Genomic DNA, 24955 nt, shown 5'->3' on the forward strand with positions numbered 1-24955 from the left:
AACTTATAAATAAAAGTTTTGATCCAACTATCAAGCAAACAAGTCAAGAACATAAAGTTTGGAAGGAAAAAGAAAATACAAAGAAATGTAATATTGTTCTATGTGCTCAAAATGAAGGAAGCCATTGGTATGTTGATAGTGGTTATTGTAGGCACATGTCACGAGACAAAAAGTAAGTTTTTTTCATGGAAACTAGTTGAGAAAGGAAATGTGACTCTTGGAAATAGTGTACCTAGTAAGATTGTTGGTAAAGGAGTTTTCAGTCTATCTAATGGTAGAGGTAAATCCAAGAATGTGTTGTTTGTTTATGGGATAAAGCATAATTTACTCAGTGTGTCTCAAATGTGTGACTAAGGTTATGATGTTTTGTTCAAAGCTAAAAATTGTCAAATCAAGTTATTAGGCACTAGAGAAATAGTAGTTGAAGTTGTAAAAACAAAAAACAACGTCTATGTGCAAAAATAGAAGACAGAGAGTTGTTGTTTGTCAAAGATCAATGAAAGCTAGATGTGGCATAAAAGACTAGGAAATGTGAAATTTGATCATATTTCCAAATTGGGAAAGAAGAATGTTGTTAAAGATATACCAAAGCTTTCAAAGCCTCAGAATACTATTTGCAAGTCCTGTAAAATTGGTAAACAAGTATGAGTACCATTCAGGTCCAAGGAGAACACATCAACTAGGCCATTGAAATTAGTACATGTAAATTTATGTGGTCCTTCAAGAACTTAGACGCCCACAAGTAAATTGTATTTCATGCTTGTCAATGATGATTTCAACAAAATTTGTGGCAACCTAAGCTGCAATTACCATAATGAGGCATCCTAAGCCACAAATACCCACATTATGCAAATAAAATTGCATGTCACTGGTCCCAGGAATTAATCACCCGATCCATGGTGAAAAGCCTCTATAACCAAGGTTTAATGTTCTTAATTAAACTCTTATGTGAAAAAATAACATCGGACGAAGACCCACTTTATCAAAGGTTAATTCTTTAAGCGGAAATATTTCATTTAACTATCCACAGGTTACAACTTTGGGTTATTATTCAACTCGGCGCTTATCAATCATGCCCTTTGGTTAAAACCCAAACTTAACCCATCATATATTAATCTGCTTTATTTCTATTATAATTCCATAAAATAGAAATTACACATAAGCCACGCTTAACCCTTACCTTTCCGCCATTCTACGACCTTAGTGCATATATCGATGCTTGCTTTACCGCATTCAACCTCCACCATCGATTTCACTCCTTCAGATCAACGACTAGCGCGCAATCTCCAACTTTAACCCATTTCCCATCAGAACTCAAAGAGTTTAAACTTCTTTGAATAATTCATCGGATCCGCCAGGAATGTTAACCTGTGCGCACTTTTCCACGCAATTACCATCTGATCAGACATCCAACGAACGGTCTGAATGGACAGAACTCAATGAGGTCTTAACCTTGTTGTATTTCATTTTTCGAATTAACCTCCGTGCATGTTAGCAGGTGATATTCGTCCGATTAATCACCCAATGGATAGTTGTGATCTATCTAGACTTCAACTGGATTTAGTCACAATTCATAACTTTCTTGGGTCCATTTTTTATTACCTCTTACGGATTTGAGGCCACACGAGAAACCACTATTGTCTTTTCAAGACTGCTTCATCCTTCTGCTGACACGTGGCTTAATCTTCGCCGCTCAACTTCTTCACTTTATTTTGCGCAACTTAATCCTGGTTGTCTATCTCCATCACTCTCATTCGTTGATTTGCGTGATCCAACGACTGCGCTTTGTTGCTACGCCTTTCCAATTCTTTACTGTGTAATAGTCCATTTGTTTAGGTTTTTGCCTATGTCTTTGTTTTCGCCTTCCGGTCTTTAACTTTTCTGATTCGATCTTCAGCTTCATTCTTTATTCCTTCACTCCTTTACACTTTCGTTGCGTAAATCCTTAGGTTTAAAGAACCTTACAATATACCTTCACTATAACGTTAAAGGTTTCCTCCAACACTATTTGCGTGTAAACCCGATACACTCTTCCCTGCACTTGATCTCTGGTTCTACACACCTGCAACCCTATGTTATGCATAATTACTTCTAATTTACACACAATCTATAATTCCATCAATCACCACACATCACACACTCAGGAATTGAAATATTTGTGTATATATAAACAAATAATTACATCATGAGTCTATATCTCACTCTAGCCGGATTTTCTTATCAGTGGCATTTTCCCTTTCCTGCCCGTAGGCTTACAATCAAACCTATCTAACTCTCAAACTAATTCCTAGCTAGCTAACCTTCTTCTATGCCTTTTAGGCTTACATTTATACAAAAGGATTCTATAACCAATTCCTAGTTTAGATCCATAACCTTCTCAACGAAATCTTAAAATCTCTTCTTTATCTCTAAGGATCCTCTCTAATCCATAAAATCATGAAGTAATTCCTAATCTAAGCTCTTACAATTAATTCCAAAATATCTCAATCTCTCCACTATCCTAATTCTCTTATGTTCTCCAACATTCGAGAACATTTACAAATATGCCTCACAATACTTAATTAATCCCTATTCTAGCTTCTCTAATTAAAATCACTCAAACCCTTAATAATTACATTAATTTAATACTCAGGAAACCAACTTCCTTGAAAAAATAAGATCCCCTATGTCTACTAAAATACAATGATATTTCTGAGCCAAATGCTCCTGCATGAGACTCCCAAGGTTGAAAACATTCATGATCTCTTGATCATGTGTTCTCATATGTTGATAGAAAACCTCTAGGGTCCCAAAATTTGTTCTATAGTCTGTCTTTGGTTGTTGTTGTTGTTTGGTGTTGTTCTCCAAGTCTCCACACTTTATGTTGCATTGCCCCACTAGCTATGCTCTCATAGTCTACTGTTGTCTTTTTCTTGCTGCTGCTTTGCTTTCTTGGTGTTGTCTTCTCCTTTTGAAAAACTTTTCTCATCAATTCAATTTCTATGTCCAACTCATTTCTTTGTTGGACTTTTTCCTCTTCCTCTCTTACATAGCCTTTGCAATCTTCATCGGGTTCCTTCTTCCCTACTGATGCCTTTAGAAATTTCTCCAGTAGCTCCAATTCACTGATCCTTTTATGAGAGTTTAGTCCTTCTTCTTTATTGACTACCTCAACAGCTTCCCTGGTTATCTCCATTGTGCCTATCATCATGATGGAATGATGATCCTTTACTATGTTTTCAACTAACATAGTCTCTTCTTCAATTTTTCCTTTAATCTCCTGCTGGTTACCTTCACTTTGTAGTTGTTGGATCCTTACTACCACCCTTACATCCTTACCCACTTGTTGCTTCTAAAATTCCATCTCATCTCCAAATAATCTCTGTTCAAATTCTTCGATCACGGCATCACACTCAATCATTATATTCACTGTTCCTACAAACAGACTATTGGTTTGTGAATTAAAACACTCTTCTATCTCCATGTCTTTTAGAGTCTCTCTGCTACTTTCAAGTACTATTGTAACCATTTCTTTTCTATTTCCATTTCCTCCTAGCAACTTCTCCAACAATTCATTTTCCTCTTTACATTTAGCAAGTGTTTTATCACAATGCTCTTAATTTCAATCTTCATCCTTTACATGGTCACTATTGCTCAATGATTCAATCGAATTGTCTTCCATAGACAATTCTATCTCATTCATCTTCACAGAAATACGTTCTTGTTCTCTCCTTACATTTTCAAAAATCAATACTTCATCAACTCCATGATGTGTAACAATATTTGAGAATTGTCCTCCTTCAACACTTATAATCCCTGTATTCATACAACAATTGTCAATTTGAAAAATGTAAGGCTCAACAGCCTCAACTAATGTTTCACATATCAACTCTTCAAGCTGAACTTCATCTCCTTCTTCCACAAGAAATTTTCCTTGTTTTGTAAAAGCTCCAAATATCAATTCATCAATAATTTTCTTCTGCTGCAACAATTCAATATTTTCCTCATTCAAGAGGCATTCTCCATCATACTCTTCTCTAGAATACTTATCTTTTGAGAAGTACTCTTCATCCTTTGTCAGCACATCAATATGTTGATCCAAGTTCTCCTCTAAACTCTGGTGACTTTTATCAATTTTTATGATAGCTTCATAAGACTGCCAATCCTCTGTAAAACCTGCAAACACACCAAAACTATTAGATTAAAAAATACAAGGTTTCATAACATCTTCTGCTACCTTTGTCCACATTTCTTCATGCTGCTTTGAACTATCATAATAGTTCATTGATCTCCATTCTTCATCTTTACCCAGAACTTCCCCTTGTTCTGCTTCACAAATGGAAACTTCCATTTCCAACTCAGCTTCTCTAAGTTCTTCAGATCTTAATTGAACACTCATTATCTGTTCAAGCTTCTTCATCTCTTCTGCTAACTGCATATTCACCTGTTGATTTCTCTTCTCTTGTAGCCTTCTCTGTAACTTATGCCACTTCACTGCCTTTTTCCTCAAGACCCAACCTTGTCTTTGGTTTTCCTATAGTTTTATCCTTAATACATATAGTTGTTCTTTTAACTCTGCAATCTCCTTGTCAAGCTCCTCTTGACTCATCCTCTTGCCATTTGCCTTGACATCCTCTTTCTTCACTTTTCTTCTGCTGTGGTCTTCCTCAGAACCTCTGTTACCTCTATTATGACTATCAACAGTCATTTTCTCCTCTATCTTCATGACCTCCTCACTCACTTACTATAAGATGTACTAAAGCCTTTGCAACAACAAGTCCTCCCTGTTGCCACTTACCTCACCAAGCTTTCCTCTGTACTTGGCCTTTTGGGAAGCACTTGGTTCTCTATCTCTGGAACCTCTTTGAGCACTTCTCTCTGCTCCTTCTAGGCTTCAACTCATCTGCACCTTTTAAGAACACAACTTTCCTCTTTATCCAACCTCTATTGGAATTCTTCAAGGTTCTTCCACATTCTGACTTTCATTCAAAAACTCTTACCACGTTCCTTCATCCCTTAGAAATTCTACCCACATCCTTTGTGGAATTGCCTTGATGATATTCCATGAACTGCAACAATACCTCTCCAGTAAAAATTCTCCTTCTTGCTACACATGCCTCACTAAGCTTCTCTCCTCTGGAACCTCTTTGAGCACTTCTCTCTACTCCTTCTAGGCTTTAACTCATATGAACCTTTTAAGAACACAACTGTCCTCTTTATCCAACCTCTCTTGGAATTCTTCAAGGTTCTGCCACATTCTAACTTTCATTCAGAAACTCTCACTAGCTTCCTTCATCCCTTAGCAATCTACCCACATCCTCTATGGAATTGCCTTGATGATATTCCTGTGAGTTGCAACAATACCTCTGCAGTAACAAGTCTCCTTGCTACACATGCCTCACTAAGCTTTTCTCCTCTGAGCTTAGTCTTTTGACATATTTCTGGTTCTTTCCTCTGGAACCAATTGAGCACTCCTTGCTCTAGGTTGCTGCAATCTTCTCACCTTCTTATGCTACTAGCTGTGCAACAATATAAAGACCACAAACTATCCAATATTTAAACCAAAACAAAAACATATCATCTCACCTTCAAGATCTCTGCATGATCTTGTTCTACCATTCACCTACACTTTGAATGGATTGTTCTCTATTTCTTTGCATCTGCAAATTCTCCCAATATTCTGCTACAATTTATCTTTGTGTGCCTACTATTTGTCAGATTTAAAATTTGATCTCCTCTTTCCTGCTTTCATCACCATTCACCTATATACACACCTTTAAAACATAACTCTTAGAATAGAGTTCTCTCTAAGAATTATTCCACACAGAATTTCCTTCTTTTGCTCTGATACCAAATCATGGCAGCCTAAGCTGCAATTACTATAATGATGCATCGAAAGCCGCAAATACCCACATTATGAAAATAAAATTGCATGTCACTGGTCCCAGGAACTAATCACCTGATCCATGGTGAAAAGCCTCTATAACCAAGGTTTAATGTTCTTAATTAAACTCTTATGCAAAAACATAACATCAGACAAAAAACCCACTTTATCAAAGGTTAATTCGTTAAGCGGAAATACTTCATTTAACTATCCATAGTTTACAACTTTGGGTTATTCTTCATCTCAGTGCTTATCAACCATACCCTTTGGTTTAAACCCAAACTTAACCCATAATATATTAATCCACTTTATTTCTATTATAATTCCATACAATAGAGATTACACATAAAACACACTTAACCCTTTCCTTTCTACCATTCTACGACCTTGGCACATATATTTATGCTCGCTTTATCGCGTTCAACCTCCACCGTCGATTTCACTCCTTCAAATCAATGGCTAGTGCACGATCTCCAACTTTAACTCATTTCTCGCCGGAACTCAAAGAGGTTAAACTTCTTTAAATAATTCATCAGGTATGTCAGGAATGTTAATCTACGCGCACCATTCTACGCAATTATCGTCCGATCAGACACCCAACGAATGGTCTGGATGGACGGAACTCAACGAGGTCTTAACCTTGTTGTATAAACCCTTATCGCGTCCATTTTTCAAATTAACCTCCGCATATACTAGCACGCGGTATCCGTCTGATCAATCACCCAACAGATGACTGTGATCTATCTTGACTTCAACTGGATTTAGTCACAGTTCATAACTTTCTCGGGTCCATTTTTTTTATTACCGCTTACGGCTTTGAGGCCGCATGAGAAACCACTTCTGTCTTTTCAAGACTGCTCCGTCCTTCTGCTGACATGTGGCTTAATCTCTGCCGCTCAACTTCTTCACTTTATTTTGCGTGACTTAATCTTGGCCATCTATCTCCATCACTCTCGTTCATTGATCTACTTGATCCAACAACTGCGCTTTGCTGCTACACTCTTCTATTCTTTAGTTTGCAATAGTCCATTTGTTTGGGTTTTGCCCTATGTCTTTGTTTTCACCTTCCGGCCTTCAACTATTTTGATTCGATCTTTAGCTTCGTTCTTTATTCCTTCACTCCTTTACACTTCCGCTGCGTAAATCCTTAGGTTTAAAGAACCTTACAGTATACCTTCACTGTAATGTTAAAGGTTCCTCCAACACTGTCTATGTTTAAACCTGAAACACTCTTCCCTGCACTTGATCTCTGGTTCTGCACACCTGCAGCCCTATGTTATGCATAATTACTTCTAATTTACACACAATCTATAATTCCATCAATCACCACACATCACACACTCACGAATCGAAATCTTTGTGTATATATAAATAAATAATTACATCATGAGTCTCTGTCTCACTCTAGCTGAATTTTCTTATCAGTGGCCTTTTCCCTTTCCTACCCGTAGGCTTATAATCAAACCTATCTAACTCTCAAACTAATTCTTAGCTAGCTAACCTTCTTCTATGCCTTTTAGGCTTACATTTATACAAAAGGATTCTATAACCAATTCCTGGTTTAGATCCATAACCTTCTCAACAAAATCCTAAAATCTCTTCTTTATCTCTAAGGATCCTCTCTAATCCATAAAATCATGAACTAATTCCTAATCTAAGCTTTTACAATTAATTCCCAAATCTTTCAATCTCTCAACTATCCTAATTATCTTATGTTCTCCAACATTCGAGAACATTTACAAATATGCCTCACAATACTTAATTAATCCCTATTCTAGCTTCTCTCATTAAAATCACTCAAATCCTTAAGAATTACATTAATTTAATACTTAGGAAACCAAATTCCTTGAAAACATATGACCCCCTATGTTTACTAAAATATAATGATATTTCTGAGCCGAATGCTCCTGCATCAAAAATGATGTGGTTTGCATTTTTTAGAGAAAAATCAAAGGCTTTTGAGAAGTTTAAAGACTTTAAAGCCATGGTTGAAAATGAGACATTCTATAAAATAAAAATGCATAATGTCTAATAATGAAGGTGAGATTAAATCAAAATAATTTGATGACTTTTGCAAGAAACACGACATCAAAAGATGATTTACCATAGTAGATACTCCATAACACAATGGTGTAGCAAAAAGAGCCAATATATCAGTTCAGCAATTGGCCAGAGCCATGATGGGAGAAAGAAATATTGAGCAGAGATTTTGGGTTAAAGCCACTCATACATCACTCATGATTCTAAACAAAACACACTTCATACCAAACAATGAGAAAAATCCATATTACCTTTGGTATGGCAGACCTGCGACAGTCAATCATTTCTGAGTATTTGGAAACACGTGTTATATCAAAAGGAACGATGAAAATATTGGTAAGTTTGATGTAAGAGCTAATGAAGGTATTTTTCTTGGGTATTCTCAGAATAGCAAGGGCTATAAATGCCACGACAAGAATACAAATAGGATAGTTTATTGCATTGATGTTAAATTTGATGAACACTTTGAATATGAAGACTATCAATCAATAAATATCAGCTTCAATGATCCAATCCACAATGATGAGAAGGTTAATGATCCACTTTCAGATGAAGACAATGAAGAACCTCTCAGTCCATAAGAACAATTAATCGGTCTAGAGAGACCATCTTGATATGTAACTTGGCCTTGATCTAGAGTGTTCTCAAGAACTAAAATGAGAAACTTTTTGTAGATATGCATGTATTCATGACATTTATGACAACCAAATAGGATGTGTTCATAGTCCAATATTTGCTTCCAGAGTTTGTCTTGATAGAAGATATCAATCGACTCGGGAAGGGGCTTTAAGATATTCATAATACACATATGTGAGCATAATATATGTGTCTTCCTTCTTTAGTGGCTTCCAAGACTTTTAAAAATGACTAAGAGCATTTCTTATGCCTGCTATTATTTCTTCATCCAAATAATGTCTAGGAAAGGAGTATGATTGGATCCAAACTAGGGTTGTTATAAATTTCTCTTTGTCTGGAACACATTTCACTGTCCAAAACCTAAGATATAGTCCTATAGAGTTGAAGATAGGCCATTTTAAAAAACCCTTGTGTGATCTTGCACATTGGCAAAGTTAATGGTGAAAAAGCATTTTCCCCCAACTCCAATTTGATATGTCACTTTTGTTTCCACTTATGTTGAATCCAGTAGGTGAGGGCTTTTTTCAAGCGCCAAATGCTTGGGAGTTTTCCATTTAAAGCATGATCTCTCATGTATTAAATGTACTCCCCAATTCATTAGGATTTCACCTCAAACTTTGGATTTGTGGATGCTTTTGGAAGGTATCTTCCTAGAGGTCTCTAGCTAGTTGAAACCTCCCTTAAGGATCCTTGCTACTAATATGAGCATTAGTTGATTGAATGGGGTGATGGTCCCTTGCAGTAACTTTGCTATAAGAGGGAGAAGACCTATAACCTCAGTTATGGTGGAAGGAATTATAGAGATGGCGTGAGCGGTAGGGAAGTTAGCGACAAGGTATGGTATGGTTTTTTCCAAAGAACTAGAGCTTTATTCCATCATGTTAATTTTTGTATGATTGAATTTGAATATTTACATAGATAAATGAAGAACCACTACATTAATAATTTATAAGAATACATGCATTCACCTATAAAAATGTCGTGAAAAAATGAATCAATGGATTATATAATGTACCTTTAAATGAGAGAATGCATCATATAATTTAATCAATTAACCTTTTAAGAGAATTTAATAACAAAATGCAATGCAAAGTTTTAGTTTGGTTAATAATTTTATTGTCTACTATAATATTTAAATTTTTCCTTTTTCATGTTTCAATTTATCAATATTATGAACAATTTTTTTTCTAAATATTTATTGCCTAATAAAATACTCAATACTTTATTTCCTTCACAGTTACAGCATATAGCAATCATGAAGACACTTTTTTAGTACCAAACAAAACAAAAAAACTAAGTCTAACATATCCCTCCTCTCATTCCAAAGAAAAGCAAACTTTCTTAATGTCTCAATATTATTAATAATTTCCTTTACTACATGAATAAATAAGTAATATAATTATTAAAAATAATCCAAAAAACAATTATAAACTTAAAATAAAAAATAAATTAAAATTAAAATTAAAAATCATTAATAATAAAAAATAAATTAAAATTAAAATTAAAAACCATTAATACAAATATGGAGTGCAAAGTTCTGAAATTAGGCATAATCTTGACCAATCATGATATCAGTAAATCCATAACCTAGAACAATTTGAACAATGGTAGAGCATATGGTCTCTCCAGTTATTGGTATTTTGAAGAGATCACCATAACATAATATAGATAAATCCATAACCAAAAACAGTTTGCTTTTGCTCCTCCCATCATTGGTAGTTTGAAGAGATCATCATTGTGGTATTGTTGAAATAATGGTAAAGCATAGGGTCTCTCCCATCATTAGTGGGTAGGTTGAAGAGATCACCATTGTTGTAGAGCATGTGGTATTTCTATTTATTGGTAATTTTAAGAGATTATCATTGTTGTATAAAAATTTGGTTTCATTATTTTATGAATTTATTTGTTTATTTATTCAAATATATATGAAAGAATATTTAGGATTGGTTATTTATTATATAAAAATAAATCAATTTATAATATTTTAGTTTTGAATTTGTTTCCAGTTGCATTATTAGTTTTTTTTAATCATCTGTTTGACTAGGGGTTGTGTAATTATTTGATGTTTTGGAGTTGATTTTTTAATCATTTATATTACTAGCTAAATAAGAGTTGTGTAACTATTTGATGTTTTAGAGATTTTTGTAGAAATATCGCAGAAAAGTCAAATATTATTTTTGATATTTAACATGATTTTTAAAAAATCATATTATAGAGAGTTCAGAAATCAAATTTATAATTCTAACAAATCTCTACCAAATTCTAAACATTCTTTACATATTATAAAAAATTATATTTATATATTTTAAATATTTTAATTTTAACCTATTATTTTTCTAATAAATAATACTAAAATGAATAGATATTCATGAATAAGATTCTTATATAACATTGATAACCTAAAACAATTTGCTCTTGCAAAGTTTTATTCATCATTGTTGAAACAATGATAGAGCATAGGCTCTCTCTAGTCATTAGTCATTGGTAGTTTGAAGAGATCACCATTGTTGTATAAAAGTTTTGTTTCATTGCTTTTTGGAAAATATTCTCTTATTTTTATTAAAAAGTATATATATATTGTGAAAATTTATGTATTATGGGTTATTTATTATATAAAAATAAATTATTTTAATGATATTTTAGTTTTGAATTTTCTCCTACTTCTATAAATTTTTTCAAGTGTGATCATGTTGAGTTTTTAATCACTTATATCATTAGGCACAAGAGTTGTGAAACTATTAGATATTTTGAAATTTTTGGTAAAAATCTCAAAAATAAAAATAAAAAGAGGGTTAAATATCGATTTTTGATATTCAATTTTAATTTTTATTATTAGGACGAATTCGCTGAATGCTAAAGCCAATTAGCCTTTCCCTGCGAATCCTAGTAAATTCGCTGAACGCTGAAGCCAATTAGCCTTTCCCTGCGAATCCTAGTATTTGATGACATTTTATTTATCTTGAGCCCAATTTCATTTAGCTTCCCTAGTTCTATATCTGTAACCCTAAATATTATATTCAAGTGGGACTAATTACTCTGTTTTTGCACCTGCGAGCATAAGTACATTCGTAAATAACATAACAGCAAAGGTGATAATTTCTGTCAAAGTAACCCAACTTCCTTATTAACTCATTTTTTTGAGTCAAATTAAGTGAAATGGGTTTGTATGACATGCAGTTTTGTAGGTATTTTAGCCTGCTTTCATGGCAGAACACTCTTAACAGATCTGTTGTTTTCCTCCTACAGAATGTATCCAAAAGCAAACGTCCCAAAAGTGCAGATGCTAAAAAGGAAAAGGATGATTCAAAGTCTGATGCAGAACAAGGAATCCACAGTGGGAAGCCTGAAGTGAATTCAAAACAATCTGCACAATGTGCCAAGCCTTCAGAGCCACCCAAAGACTACATCCATGTGAGAGCAAGGAGAGGCCAAGCTACTGATAGCCATAGTCTTGCAGAGAGGGTAAATTCCCTTCATATTTTATCATGAGGAAGAATTGTATTTATATTTTTTCAAAACATAGATACAATTCAAGTCCTTGAGCACAGAATTAGCTAAGTCCAGGGTTGAATGGCTGTTTCAATACTCAGCTCCTAACTATAGTTAAAGGGATCGAAATACTTTCAAATATCAAACAAGGATAGATGATTACAAAATGGTAAAACAACATTGTTCTAATTTTACTGCTTAAGAGTCATCTTCTTACGGAGAAAGGGAAAAGAACATTAGTTATTGGCTGATGCAAAAAAGATAAAGCATATCAGTTTTTGGGGGATGAGTATGCCTCTGTAAACTTTGTCAGAGTCATACAATATGTTGATGAAAACCTGAAAATTAGAGGAGCTATAAGTTTGTCCTCTGAATGACAGGTGCGAAGAGAAAAGATCAGCGAACGTATGAAGCTTTTGCAAGATCTTGTTCCTGGATGTAATAAGGTAGTGTAGACTCTAAGCCGGAGCTTTTTTTATTTTTCAGGTCATGTCTTCTGCTTGGCAGAATTCCACTGGTTTTGTGTTTGACATGTTGAACTAAAGAACGGGTTATTTTGTATGTAGATAACTGGTAAAGCAGTGATGCTTGATGAGATAATTAACAATGTACAATCACTTCAGCGCCAAGTTGAGGTAAGATCTTTAAACGTTCCACAAAAGATTAATTTTATAGATTATTTGCTGTATTATGATCATAACTTAGTTGCAATCATTTCCCACAGTTTCTATCTATGAAGCTGTTAATCCCAGATTGGACTTTAACATGGAAGGATTTCTTACCAAAGATGTAAGTTCAATTAACATGTTGTTATAAACCTGTTGTACAATTTGGATCTCTATATTTGTCATTAAGAGAATAACCGGGATAGAGCCTGATCTGTGAGCTTTTGTTGGTTGTTTTTCTAGATGCTTCAACCATCAGATATGGCATTTTCTTCTGATACTGCAGTGGTATATCCACAATTTCACCAGCCTGAATGGACAGCAATGCAAGCTGGTGTGTCCTGTGAAATGGAGGAGCAGTGTATGGGAAATTCCAGAGAAATTCCACGGCGTATAAAGTACCTGGCCCTGTTATGCAAAAACTCTGATCAGATTGCCATTGGGGGAATTTTAGGCAGATCCTATTTCCGGAATTGGGTTGTCTAATTTTGCTCCACTACAGGAAAATGTTACAACTTTTGAAGTCGACATTCTTCTTTATGTGTGCAAGCATATGAAGCCTCCTAGGCGAAAGGTGGCCGAAGAAGGTCAGAAAAAGGGTCACTATCATCTTCTTAACTGGTCATTGTCTTTATTTTCTTGATTTTTCAGATGGCAATGATTGGTTTTGTTCAGTCAAGACTGTGGAACACTGGTGTTTATATTTGATACTTCTTTGCTTTTGAACGGGGATAATGCTCTGGCATTGCAGGCTGGGTTTTGTTTTTTGTGGTTCTGTTATGGCTCATGAATCAATGTGTTTATGGATTGATATTTAAAGAAAATATGGGTTTATTGTGGCATATGAATGGGATGCATCCAAGCATTGAAAATGGATGTGTTATGGATTGAAATTTAAAGAAAATATGGGTTTATTGTAGCATATGAATGGGATGCATCCAAGCATTGAAATTTCAAAGTTGGGTTTATTGTGCATATGAAATGGCATGTGTTCATTTCAAAAGTTGGGTTTATTGTGGATATGAAATGGCATGTGTTCATGCTTTTGAAATTTTACTCAGAGAAAAGAAAAGATGGATTTGGTATTGCATATGAATGAAATGTAATCTTTGTATATGCTTGGCCATCTATAGAGGTTTCTTGATTTTGGGTAATTAATTTAACCTCTTGATTTTGGGTAATTAACTTACTCTAAAATGAAATAAGACATTCAATGTGTTCCTTGTAACATAGATATAAACAAAACATCTAAAAAAAAGTAATTGCACAATGATCCAATCTAAGAAAACAAGATTTTCCACAAACCAATTAACTCTTGTAGAAAAATTCAACAATTCCAATTTAATAATCTTATCCGCCTCTCTTTGTACTTTTAAATTCAAAAACTCTAAAAACATTTAAATTATTAAAAAATCAAAATTCCATCTTATAATTCTAATAAATCTTTATCAAATTTTAAACATTTTATCTATATATAGATATATATATATATATATTAAATATTTTAATTTCAGACCGTTATCTTTCCAGCTAAATAATATTAAAATGAATAGATATTCGTTAATAAAATTCTTACCTAATTTATAGCCGATAACACCCGTTTTCTTTCCATCTAAATAATATTAAAATGAATAGATATCAAGATTCTCATATCCAGCTAAATAATATTAAAACGAATAGATATCCGTTATTAAGATTCCCATATGCTTCACACTCTCATAATGGTATTCAGAGACATGAAACATGCAAATGTACTCGGCACTAACACAGTTTAGGGAATTCTAAGTAACATTAAGCACTCATTGAATTGAATATTCTTATCTGGCACACAATTTGCGTCTTTTGTATTGTTTTACATCGATCTGCAGGTCTCCCTTTAAGCGATGGCGCAGCTGCTGAAGTACGCCTCCACCCCACTGAAGTCTGGGACAGTCCCTGGCATCCAAGGACATCAACGACAAACAATGTTCCACACCTTGCAACCCTACTATCTCATGGCATCCACTAACAAATAGACTTTGAAGCTTTGTAAGCCGCCCCAACCTTAACACGCCCTTGAGCTTGGGACACTCTGAGGCATTCAGGTACTCCAACGAACTGCAATGCTCCACACCTGGTAACCCTACTATTTCATGGCATCCACTAACAAATAGCATTCGAAGCTTTGTGAGCTGCTGCAACCCCTGTATGCTCCTGAGCTTTTTACATTCACTAACATCCAACCTCTCCAAAGATCTCAATTTTTCAAGACTTGGAAGCTCCTCTACTTGTGCGCAGGCGATGATGTCAAGCCTTACGAGTTTTGCCACACCACAAAGCTCTCCAATGTGCCTCAAATCCTGACATTGAATGACTGTAAGCTTTTGAAGGTCTGGGCAAACGCCTTCAGAAAAAACTAATTCTGATATTTTTGTGCGGCGAAATTCTAACCCTTTGATCCCAAACATGCATTGCACAGTGGAGGAGTACAATTTATTCAATAATGAAGTTTCCCCTTCTCCTTCAGCCATTTTAAATGGATGTTTCCGCAAAGGACAATCCCATACTCTTAAGATGTCGAGACTCTTCGACTGTAAAACATCTTGTGATAAGAATTCTATACCACATCTCTCGAACTTCAACTGTGTTAACTGATTCAACTGTCCCAAAGAATCGGGCACGCATTTCAGTTTGGGCGAATCGCTGACTGAGAAAAGCTTTAAGCTCTGAAGGTATCCGAGAGACGGTGGCAGCACTTCCAGCGAATTACTACCTATTTCCAGAACTTCCAATTTGTTCAGGTCCCCAATACAGCTGGGCAATTCTTTTAGGTTCGTCCCTGCCAAAAATAATTGTTCCAAGGACCGCTGGTGTGCCACTTGAGGAGGCAATTCTTTTACATTGCGACACCTTCGAAGATCCAAATATTCCAGCGTGGTAACATTTCTGAGTGCTCCGTTTGAGATGCTCAATTTGGGGCAACCTTTTAAAGATAGATGTTTCAGTCGACTTAAATCCGCAAACGAATCTGGAAGCATTTGCAAAGTCGAAGCACGTTCTAAAGATAGGTGCTCCAGTCGATTTAAATTTCCAAAAGAATCTGGAAGTTTCTGCAAACTGGAAGCACCGTCTAAGGATAGATGTTTAAGTCGAACTAAATTCCCAAAAGAATTTGGAAGCATCTGCAAAGCGGAAGCACCTTCCAACTCCATGTGCTGGAGATGTGAAAGATCTCCGAAGGAATGAGGTAGCGACATCAGTCTTGAGAATGAATTTAAGGCCAGGTATTTCAAAGAGCGCATGTGACAAAATTCTTCAGGCAAAGTTTCGAGAGCAGGTGCTCCAAATGGATGGATGGATATCCATTCGAGGTGCTTCAACTGCCCTAAAGACTTTGGCAACTTTGAAAGTGGACCCCGGATATTTAATTCTCTCAACTGGAGAGGCCCCTGCAATGTTGACCTTTCAACTATAAGATATGGACAGAGATGCCATTGTTTTCTGCTATATAAAAAATCTACATATATGCGATTGTTTTCAAGAAAATGAAATTAAATGAACTAAAATAAACTCACGCATGTTTGCCTACTTGTGATTGTTCTGGCCATAGAGTCGTCAATCTGCTCCCCTCCACTTCTAAAACTCTTAAATTTTGCATTGGAATCCATTCTGGCAGGAAAGGGCAGGAACATCTACACCAGCGGAGCCAAATGAGATGCGGGGAATGGACCCTCCTCAGTATGCCTTCCAAATAATCATCTTCAGTTACAACAAGGTACAAATTCCGAAATTTGAAATTATTGAACAATTGCCCCATTTCTGAAGTCATGTTCAGTGACATTTTCGAAGTCATGGACCCATCACGATCAACACAGGAACTGATATTTGTACTAATTCCGCGAACTTCGATCATTGCCTGTTAATTGATGAAAAACTTACAGTAAACTGATCCTTTTTTTGTTATGGAAATTTCAAAGCTTGAAATTTAAAGAAATCTGAAATTTAAAGAAATGGTAGACAAAGGTTTGAATGATTGAAAGACTTACAGATGACGAATTCTGCAACAAATCATCAATGTTGGTACTCGGATTCCACAGACGACGGGGCTGGCATCCTTCATCTGCAATATTTCTTGCACAATCTCTAATGTGATCATGCATTCTTATTTTATTTCCACCATCCACCTCCAACAGGCACTTGTTCTCTAGGTTTCGAAGCCCCACCAAACCCCATATTCTTATTGCCCTATCTCTGTCTTCTCCTAGGAAAAAACAAGCAATATCCAAAAATATTGGTTGATCCTCTTTACACAGTGAGTCATAACTTATTCTAAGTTTCTCATGTATCTCTCTTGGCAGTGTCCGATGAAGTCGATCCAGTTGCTCCTCCCAGTAAAGTTCCTCATTTTCTCCACAGACGAGCGCCCCCATCACTTTCAATGATAATGGCAATCCGTCGCAGGCTGTTACAAATCGATCTACCAGATCTGCAAATTCCGGTGGGGGAAATGGTTGATAGAAGGCATAGGAGCAGAAGAGCTCTTTGGAGTGTGGTTTATTTAGCCCCTTTAGATGATAAATGGATGACTCCAACACTCCAGAGCTTTTGAGGACATGCTTGTCACGAGAGGTAACCAAAATCAAGCTTTTGGGGTTAAGGATATTCCTGATTGGCAAAAGCATTTCAAGCTGACTTGAATTATCCACATCGTCTAAAATGATAAGAGCATGACAAGAAGAGAGATTCCGTTTCAATATTCCTATACCTTCGTCCGGAGTCTCAATTTCGATATTCATGTGTTTCAAGTCTCTAACGAGCTTACTCTGCAAATAACTTAGAGACACTCTCGTTGACGTTTCCCTAACCTCAGATAAAAAGGAGGCTTCATTGTAGGATGATCTCTTACAGTTGTAGAATTCTTTGGCCAATGTTGTTTTACCGACTCCACCAACGCCCACAATCCCAACAAGCTTGGCCTCCACAAGCTCCTCGTCCTCCTGCTGCTGCCATAGGACTGTACTTTCAAAATCTTCTAATTTTTCAGACAGACCAGTTGGATATTTTGCAACATAGAGCGGTGTTTTGGGAACATTTTTTAACACGCATTGCACAACCTTATTCAGAAGCTCGTCTTCATCCCTGATAATTCATTCAAATAGAAAAACACGCAGTGAGATAAGTCCTACGTAAGTAATGATTACCCTATCAGTCCCGCAAATTCAAATTGAAAAATAGCATAAATTGTGAGAGTGGGAGATCCTCACCAATTGCAAGCCTCTAGTTCAAAACCAGTTATATCCGCAGAATGAGAAAGAGCGTTTCTCCAATTCTGAATAGTATTGAAATCATAGCGTGGCTTCCTTTCACCAGTTTGAGAGTCAAATATCATCATCTGTTGGTGCTGGCGCAGGGCTTCAGCGTATGCTCCTTCTTTCATCGTGCGCCGGAGATCGGAAGGCTTTACTTTGTAAAACACTGGAAGAATAATAGCCCTGGACTTGACCATGAGAACCAGCTCATCTAGACACCATCTCGATTCCGCATAACTTGGAGAGAAAATGGCGATATGGACTGAGGCGACTTGAATAGCGGCTTCTATTTGACATGTAATGTCATGTCCTGGAAGCAATTCTGGTCTGTCCAGAAACACTCTCAATCCATGGTCAACCAGGCGACGGTAGAGATGGCCGGCCAAAGTGTTCTTCACATCCGGTCCACGATGATTAATGAAAACATCGTAATCGGGATGTGAAGTCGAGGCAGCCATACGCTAATGCCACACAGGAACACTGGTTAAATTAAATTGATAGAACCTGCAAGCAATCGTGGGCCTTAAGTACCACAAGAACTCAAGGTTTCTGAATCCAACAATGCAGGCGTACAGAGTATTATTTTGAATCTATCAATATATAAAAATATTTAATACTATGTAACAGAGTTATTACAGCGCTAATGCCATTCAAAGTTATCGATCATTAGATTCAAAGTCGCGCATTGTCGGCAGCGCAGAAGTCGTTTTAACACCTGTGTCAAGGTCGTTTTAACACTTTCATACTTCTGGAAGATGAATTGAATGGAAAAAAAAATTCTGAATCTTAAACAGTGGAAAGGTTAAGGACGAATGTGTCCAAGGTCGTTTTTGTGGTAAACGCAAAAGTCATTTATAATACTCAAATACTTTTGAAATTAGATTGAATGGAAAAAGGGATTATGAATACTCAACCATACACTAATTTATTATTTGAAATGAAAGTCAATTAATTTATGTGACTTTAGTTTCTATGTAATAATTAGATAAATTTCATGGGTGAGGTGGAATTGAAAGTAAAAACGATGGTTTAAAAAATAAAAATTTAATCTTAAAAGTTAATTGTTGCCAAAGCTGGGAAGTTAGTGGAAGTTAATGGTCATAAGAGGTGTTTTATAGTGTAATATGGGGAGATGTTGAAATATTTGTAGATTAGTGTCAGCGTTTAAATATAAATATAGATTTATCATGGATTTAGTATGTATTTAAATTTTATCAAGAGGGATCAAATTTTTGTAGCTGTAAATTTTTTTTAAGTGTAAAATTTGAAAAAATAATTGCATCTCTCTCATTTCTTAATAGATTTCAATAAATATGTAGTCTATATATATAGTGTAATTTTTCATTATTTAAATAGCTTTTTTGAATGCTATAATTTCTAGGTTTTAAAAAACTTTGTTGGATTTAGGGAAAATTGGCACACACATATATACCTAAAAAACACCACTAAAATAGTGAAAGTAATTCAAACATTTTAACCATAATTAATATATATATATATATATATATATATATATATATATATATATATATATATATATATATTTTATGGTTAAAATGTTTGAATTAACATATGATATATACATATTTTTTTATAACAATATGTAATATATATAGTTGACATTAAAATATTTTACATAACATGTACATTCAGACATTTTATCTATGGAATGCATTGTTAAGAATAAAATGGTTCATATATATAGATATATATATATATATATATATATATATATATATATATATATATATATATATATATATGACTATACTCAATATTACTTCATCTTACATATTAAAATATTTTATTAATGATCCACATTGAAACTTTTTATTATTATAAAAATTCTTAAATGTCACAAATTAATTTAGATTATGAATTAAATTAACTTTCACTTTTTCTTTTTTACATTGAATATTTTTTGGACATTGAATATTTTTTTTATATACAACATTAAAATATTTTCTTTCTATATATAGATATATATGAAGTTGAAAACAACATAATTAATTACATAGATCTTCAAATAGTTTATTTAAATGATGTGTTCAAATATGTTTTTTAAGAGTATAAGGCTTAAACATCTTACTCACGTTTGTTTTTCCTACTTCTAATCACTTTGTCTCTTTTTTAAGTTGATATGAAATTATAATACGTCATGTGGACATATAAATATTTAATTAATGATTGAGAGTGACTAAAATATTTTTACAACATTGGGTTGTAATATCAATAATTGAGAGTGGGTGAAATTTTTTTATATCATTGGGTTGTAATATCAATGACTAATTGAGTAAGCATAGTGAGGTTAGGATCATTGATATTTTATAATGTTTTTACTTAGAACTAATTAAACATACATATTAATTTTTGTTTTTTATTATGACTCTCATTGTTTTATTATTTAAAGAATATTTTATTTTTATTTTAAGAGGGGCATATGTCAACTCCACATTGAACACAAAAGGAATCACACATCACCCTAATCTATCTATAAATTGAATATTTAAATTAAATAATAACAAAACATAATGTTAACTCACTAAAAGGTAATAAAAATAATAAATCAAATCAATTCAATATGTTCTATTATAATCATAATGTTAACTCACTTAAAAAGTAATAAAAATAGTAAATCAAATCAATTCAATTGATTATATTATAATTTCATTTTTATTAATAAAATTACAAGCAATTGTTTTTGGAAAAATCATAACACTCACGTAAAATTAAAATAATAATGATTCATGCTATTTAAAAATATATAATTAATAAACATATAAATTTTTAATTAATACAATTATGCTTAAAAGTAAAAATATTTCTAAATATAGAAATTTAAAATATATATAATATATATAATAGTTATAAATTATTGATTATGTAAGTCCATTAGCATTAATGTAGGTGGTTGGGTAGAATGACTATTTACTTATGCTCAGATTATCTTTAATAATATAATAAGCTCTAATAAATGGAATTATACTAGATATTATTTTGGGATTCAACTGCATTAAGTAAGTCATTCATCTATGACCATTTCCATGAGAGATAGTCGTAACTCACTAATTTCTCATGATTTTTGAATAGTTCACTTAGCACTCATTGCATCGGGTGATGCTCACAAGGATGAAGAAGTGGGATTGAAACTAGTGAAATGAATCACATAGTGTCAATCATCATAAATGAATGACTTACTTAACACAGTTAAATCCCAAAATGATATCTAATATAATGCACTGCGAAAACCCCTCAATACTTAAATTCAAAAGAGTGAAGGGAACTCTACTTGAATGGTTCATGAGGCACAATACTTGCCAAGGTTTTGTAAATTAGCTAGCAAGCTAAGTGGGCTTGATTGTGGGGAAAAATCCATAGTTAAGCGCGCTTGAGCCAGAGGCGATCTAGGATGGGTGACCTCTCGGGAAGTCCTAGTTACTGGGTGCAAGCCTCAGAAGAAGTGATGATTGACACTATGTGATTCATTTCACTAGTTTCAATCTCACTTCACTCGATGCAATGAGTGCTAAGTGAACCATTCAAAAATCATGAGAAATCAGTGAGTTGTGACTATCTCTTATGGAAATGGTCATAGATGAATGATTTACTTAACGCAGTGGAATCCCAAAACGATATCTAATATAATGCACTTTGAAATCCACTCAATACTTAAATTCAAAAGAGTGAAGGGAACTCGATTTGAATGGTCCATGAGGCACAATGATTCATTTCACTAGTTTCAATCTCACTTCACCCGATGCAATGAGTGCTAAGTGAACCATTCAAAAATCATGAGAAATTAGTGAGTTATGACTATCTCTTATGGAAATGGTCATAGATGAATGATTTACTTAACGCAGTGGAATCCCAAAATGATATCTAATATAATGCACTATGAAATCCCCTCAATACTTAAATTCAAAAGAGTGAAGGGACCTCGATTTGAATGGTTCATGAGGCACAATACTTGCTAAGGTTTTGCAAATATAATGCACTGCGAAATCCCCTCAATGCTTAAATTCAAAAGAGTGAAGGGAACTCTACTTGAATGGTTCATGAGGCACAATAATTGCTAAGGTTTTGCAAATGGGGTAGCAAGCTAAGTGGACTCGATTGTGGGGAAAACTCCACAGTTAAGTGTGCTTGAGCCAGAGGCAATCTGGGATGGGTGACTTCTCGGGAAGTCCTAGTTACCGGGTGCAAGCCCCGGAAGTGATGATTGACGCTATGTGATTCATTTCACTAGTTTCAATCCAACTTCTTCACCCCTGTGAGCATCACCCGATGCAATGAGTGCTACGTGAACTATTAAAAAATCATGAGAATGTGATTCATTTCACTAGTTTCAATCCCACTTCTTCACCCCTGTGAGCATCACCCGATGCAATGAGTGCTAAGTGAACTATTCAAAAATCATGAGAAATTAGTCAATTATGACTACGTGTGAATTATTCAAAAATCATGAGAAAATGAGTGGTAAGTGAACTATTCAAAAATCATGAGAAATTATATCTTTGAAGTCTGCTGCGAACGGAGCCGAGGAACCCTGCTGCGCGCGCGACTGCAACCCGTGCTCTGCGCCTGCCTGAGCGCAGGCCTTTGGCCATGGCCCCCTCGGATCCGTCTCTGGAGGGGGTCGACTCTCAAAAAGCGTTTTCAGAACTGGTAAAATCCCTGCCCCCGCAGCGCCCCAGACCCGCCTTATCAAGATTTGTCAAGAAGCTAGATGTGCTTCAGGAAGTTCAACTGCCTCCGGTCTTGCCGCGCATGGCGGCCTTGTCTCTTGCTGAAAAAGGACTCATAGGCCAATTCACAGGCCTCTGGCCCTCTCCAAGAACGGTACAAAGATGGGTTGAAAGAAACTGGGCAGACAAGATCCAAGGGAAAATCTCCATCAGGTTCTGTGGGAAAGGGTACTTCACTTTCCACTTCGAATCTAAAGAGGATAAGGACTTAATCTTCAGAAACGGGCCCTATTTCATGGACTCCAGGGGCCTCTATCTCAACAAATGGACTCCCGATTTTGATCCTGAACTGGACGTCCCCAGCGCTGTCCCGGTCTGGGTTCGTCTCCCTCACCTTCCCCTTCATTGCTGGGGAGATGAGTCTGTTCGTGCCATCGGAAATGCTGTGGGCAAATACATCGACCGCAGTGAGCCAAAAGACAACATGCAGGCCTGCGCAAGGATTTGTGTCGAAGTGGATCTTGGCAAAGGTCTACCAGAAGCAATAAAACTGAAAGTGGACGAGTGGAGCCATATCCAGCAGCTGGATTATGAGCAGATACCTTTTAAATGCAAGGTCTGCCACGAATATGGACACTTCGCCAATAGATGTCCCAAACTCGTTGATGCAGAAAGTGAGGACCAAGAGGGCCAATGGGAACCGGTCAAAAAGAAGAAATCTGTTCCTCCTCAGAAACCCCCCCAGGAATCTGCTCCTTCAGCTCCCTCTGCCTCTCGACCATCTTCATCTTCCCCTCCATCTTCTATCCATCTCTCTTCTGAACCTCCGATCCCCCCCTCCTCTAATCCCTTCCTGGTTTTATCCTCCCTTGATCCACCCTCTATGGACCCCCCTCAGCCCCCCCTGAACCCTTCCGAGCCATCTGATCCCCCCCCCCTTCTAATCTCCTCTTCGCAAGTCTCTCTTGAACCCTCCTATCCTAGGCACACCAGAAGCAGCACTAAAGAGCATGGAACAGCGAGCGATACCTACAAGAAGCCTGGACCAGGCAGGAAATCAGCAAAGCAACACAGGGACGAGAACGCCCAGAAAGACATAGCCATGGGAACTCAAACACCAATAGAGTCCTTCATTCAGGGGCACCAAGAAAAAGAAACAAACCATAAAGAACAAGAGAGGCGAGCACCTCTCCGTACGCCAAGTTCCCAATGATGAAAGTACTGTCTTGGAACAGTAGGGGGTTAGGGCACCCCTCCAAAATCTCCGCCCTCAGAGGTTTAATACACAGCGAAAAGCCAGAAATCTTACTGATTCAGGAAACAAAGCAGGATCAGCAAGCAATGAGAAGTATTATAGACCAGCAAAATCAATACAAAGGGTGCGTAAGCGATGCAAGAGGCGCTTCGGGAGGCATTGCCACCCTTTGGGATCACAACAAGTGGACCTGTGACTCAGTAAACCTACAGCAGCATTGGATCAGAACAGCGTTTGAAAGCAGAACGAATGACCAAACAGTAATCATCTACAACGTGTATGCGCCCAATCATTACAGAGAAAAGGAGATATGCTGGGGCGATCTTCAGGCCAGTATCGATAGTGAGCAAAACACAAACATCATAGTGGCTGGAGATTTCAATCTCATATTGCATGCAAACGAAAAAAGGGGCGGAACCTTCTCTCCAGATCCCTTCAGAGGTCGGCTGGAAGCTATCATGCAAGATCATGATCTAGTGGACGTGGCCCCAAAGAACCGTAGGTACACTTGGAGCAACCGCAGACTTGGCTCGGGCAACATTATGGAACGATTAGACAGGTTTCTCATCAATATCTCTTATCTTTCCTCTTTCTACGTGGGATATGCCACCGTTCTCCCCTCTTCTGCCTCTGATCATCATCCCATTACTCTCACGCTGGAGTCCCAATGTCCCCTAGGACCCATTCCGTTTAAATATAGCCCCTTGTGGAACGAGGTGCCTGCTGTTAGAGAAATAGTCCAGAGAACGTGGAATCAGCATGTAGAAGGGTCGCCTGGTTTCATATGGGAGACCAAACAAAGAAAAGTCAAGCAAGCTGTCAAAGAATGGGCAAGAGTAAGCTATAAGGAACCTGAGGAGAACAAAAAGAAAGTTAAAGGTGAACTAGAGGAAATCCAGAGGACGATAGAAGAACAAGGACTCTCCCAGCAGAGTATGGAGCAAGAAAAGAACCTTTACTCTCTACTGAGTCATATAAACAGGGAGGAAGAATCCAAATGGCGGCTAAAATCCAGGCAGCTCTGGCTCCAAGGA

The 24955-nt window shown here is 36.0% G+C and overlaps 1 protein-coding gene across 1 annotated transcript; it reads right to left on the minus strand.

The window, feature by feature from the left end:
- Window positions 1–14330: 14330 nt before the first annotated feature.
- Window positions 14331–18451, minus strand: LOC149156906 (disease resistance protein Roq1-like). Its single transcript, XM_089444909.1, has 4 exons — window positions 17937–18451; window positions 16719–17811; window positions 16262–16588; window positions 14331–16121 (listed from the first exon to the last, which is right to left on the minus strand). The coding sequence occupies exons 1-4, from the start codon at window positions 18437–18439 to the stop codon at window positions 14511–14513; spliced, it is 3534 nt and encodes a 1177-aa protein (XP_089301035.1). The 5' UTR covers window positions 18440–18451; the 3' UTR covers window positions 14331–14510.
- Between the last annotated feature and the right edge of the window lie 6504 nt (window positions 18452–24955).

Source organism: Pinus tabuliformis, chromosome 9 (assembly GCF_031772625.1).
Source record: "Pinus tabuliformis cultivar Carrire ecotype Pingquan chromosome 9, CPIR1, whole genome shotgun sequence".
Lineage (NCBI taxonomy): Eukaryota > Viridiplantae > Streptophyta > Pinopsida > Pinales > Pinaceae > Pinus > Pinus tabuliformis.